This window comes from Sphaeroforma arctica (genome assembly GCF_001186125.1).
Source record: "Sphaeroforma arctica JP610 unplaced genomic scaffold supercont1.303, whole genome shotgun sequence".
Taxonomy (NCBI): Eukaryota; class Ichthyosporea; order Ichthyophonida; genus Sphaeroforma; species Sphaeroforma arctica.
Window position 1 is genome coordinate 85,580 of NW_014040255.1, and position 2,291 is coordinate 87,870.

The 2,291-nt window shown below is 35.0% G+C and overlaps 1 protein-coding gene across 2 annotated transcripts in view; it reads right to left on the reverse strand.

Annotated features, from left to right (window-relative positions):
- The window catches only part of SARC_05006, a 5,518-nt gene extending 4,911 nt beyond the window's left edge, over positions 1-607 (reverse strand). For both annotated transcript variants that reach the window (XM_014301146.1, XM_014301147.1), the window contains exon 1: positions 480-607. In XM_014301146.1, coding sequence (XP_014156621.1) covers positions 480-544 — 65 coding nt within the window. In that variant the 5' untranslated portion in view covers positions 545-607. The remainder of the gene's footprint in view (positions 1-479) is intronic.
- Between the last annotated feature and the right edge of the window lie 1,684 nt (positions 608-2,291).

The window sequence follows — 2,291 nt, forward strand, 5'->3', positions numbered from 1 at the left end:
ACGCATACATACACACACATACAAATATATATACATATATACATAATTATAAATATAAACAGGCACAGACCCACACACACACACACACGCACACGCACACACACACATATATATATATTGAATAATAAATAAGAATATTTATATGGATATAGGTGTGTAAATTTTTGTATGAACAAACGAGTGAAAGCATATCAAAATACATACATGTCCGTCTGCGACTTTTCGTAAAAAATATACATACGTATGTAGGCGAAGGTATTACCAGGTGATAAGTACAAAAATATTAGTAGCTGTTGGATAATTTAGCGACTTGCTGCTACGAAGTCAACTGTTGTAAAGTGTTCATCATCGTACTAGAACAAATTCAATGCTTACAAATGTAAAGCATATTTATAGATCTACTTTCTCTCAAATTTTAGTGCTCAAAGCTCTCGTATAAAAGTGAAACACACAATATATATGATTACATTCTTACTTACAGCGAGTACGATGTCTGGTCTTCAGCCGGCGCAGCGACGGTCAGATTTTTCTTCTTACGATACATATTTAAGTCGTATCTACCCGAGGTCCAATGGCTTTATACACTTGATCGCCAATTGCAGCAGCTTGTAAGGAAGCTAATGGATTACTTATTTATCTTTGTAAATATCTAATATGATTATAGTATTGACGTAATTTGAGCACAGTTTGTTCCAACCGTGTAAGCGTCAGATTGCTCGGGGGGTTTTTTCGGAGAGATATAACAATTTAAAAAAATATCAAATACTATTTGGTTTTGTTTTTTGAGATTTAAAAATAAAAAACAAAACAAAAGAGTTCATCAGTTGTGCATGTAAATATTTATTTGTCCCAGACTCCCACCACCAGAGAGAGTATTTATTTACATAAATATTTATGTATGTAAATACATAAATACACAGTATGTAATCTGTATATTTGTTTTTGAAAATGAATAAGTATGTAGTAGCGGAAATCGTAAATTTATTTAGCGAGAGTCGAGACTGATCCACAGAGAGAGGGCCGTGATTTTTCACTGTTTTGTGTTTTGTTTTGTTTGATTTGTTGTTTAAAAAAAAAAGAAGAAGAGGTTTTTCTCATATTTAGCTTCTACTAAATAGTGTCGAAAAAGCCCCCCCCCCCAAAAAAAACAAATGAATATTAAAAATCATAGCCTTGCTCTATTTTCAGAAGGCTATGCGTATTATTTATAACTTTTGAAATTTTTGAACATGGCACTCGGCTTTTAGAGAGCCATCCAAAACTGCAATTAAAAAATTGGGCCAAAACACTATATGGCGTGCCCCAGAAATCTGGGTCACCACCTGGGTCAAAATTACAAAATTACAAAATTTCGAAATCTCACGCTGAATAATAAAGCTTTATTTGAAAATTCGGCTTCGAATACTGACCCTCAGAATATAATGAGAATTGTTGTCCCCTGCTGGGGGGATGAATCTTCTCGGTGGGGACTGGGGAGTCCAAATCCGAAGAGTTTGAACTTTGAAGCTCTATCGATATTTATAGCAACACCTTGTTCTTCATTAGCCTCAGGAAGTCGATTTTTTTTTGTATTTTGTATTTTGAAATATTGGTCGCATCAAAAAATGAACTAGCTTAGGAGGATGAGATAAGCCCAAATCCGTTGAAAAACCCCGATTTGAGTAAATTTTTCGAGGTGCCACAAACTCCTGAACATAGGGCTCTCTCAAGTAGTAGTAGTAGGGTCCGGCTAGTGGTCTTCCGGTCCCCGGTTCTTTACTAGTGAGCACCATATTTACCATTTTTGTCGTCCTAAATATATTTTGGCGGGTCCGTAGGCAAAACACTACCATAACAAATATGTACAAATATGTACTCATTTTTCTACTGTACATGATGGTTGGCCCAATGAAACCTTTCGATACAAGACAAACTCAAAGGACAAGAGATTTAAAATCGTTACAATCCGCATAGGAATCGCCAATATTAATATTTGTCCCACTGGTGCAGCATAAACAACTAACAAGTCATACTTTCTGTATTATGAAACCGGGTACCTAGAAATAGTAAACAACAAGTCAAAAAGCAATACAAATTCTACATGCATATGTATTACCCACACAGCGAAAGTTGTACAAAGATCGACACTAGTGACAACAGAAGTAGTAGTTCATCGGAAGACGCAAAAATATATATGTATACATGTATGTATGCTTATATTTATATATATAAATATATATAATGCACACACACGCACATATGTATACACACACACACACACACACACACACACACACACACACACACACATA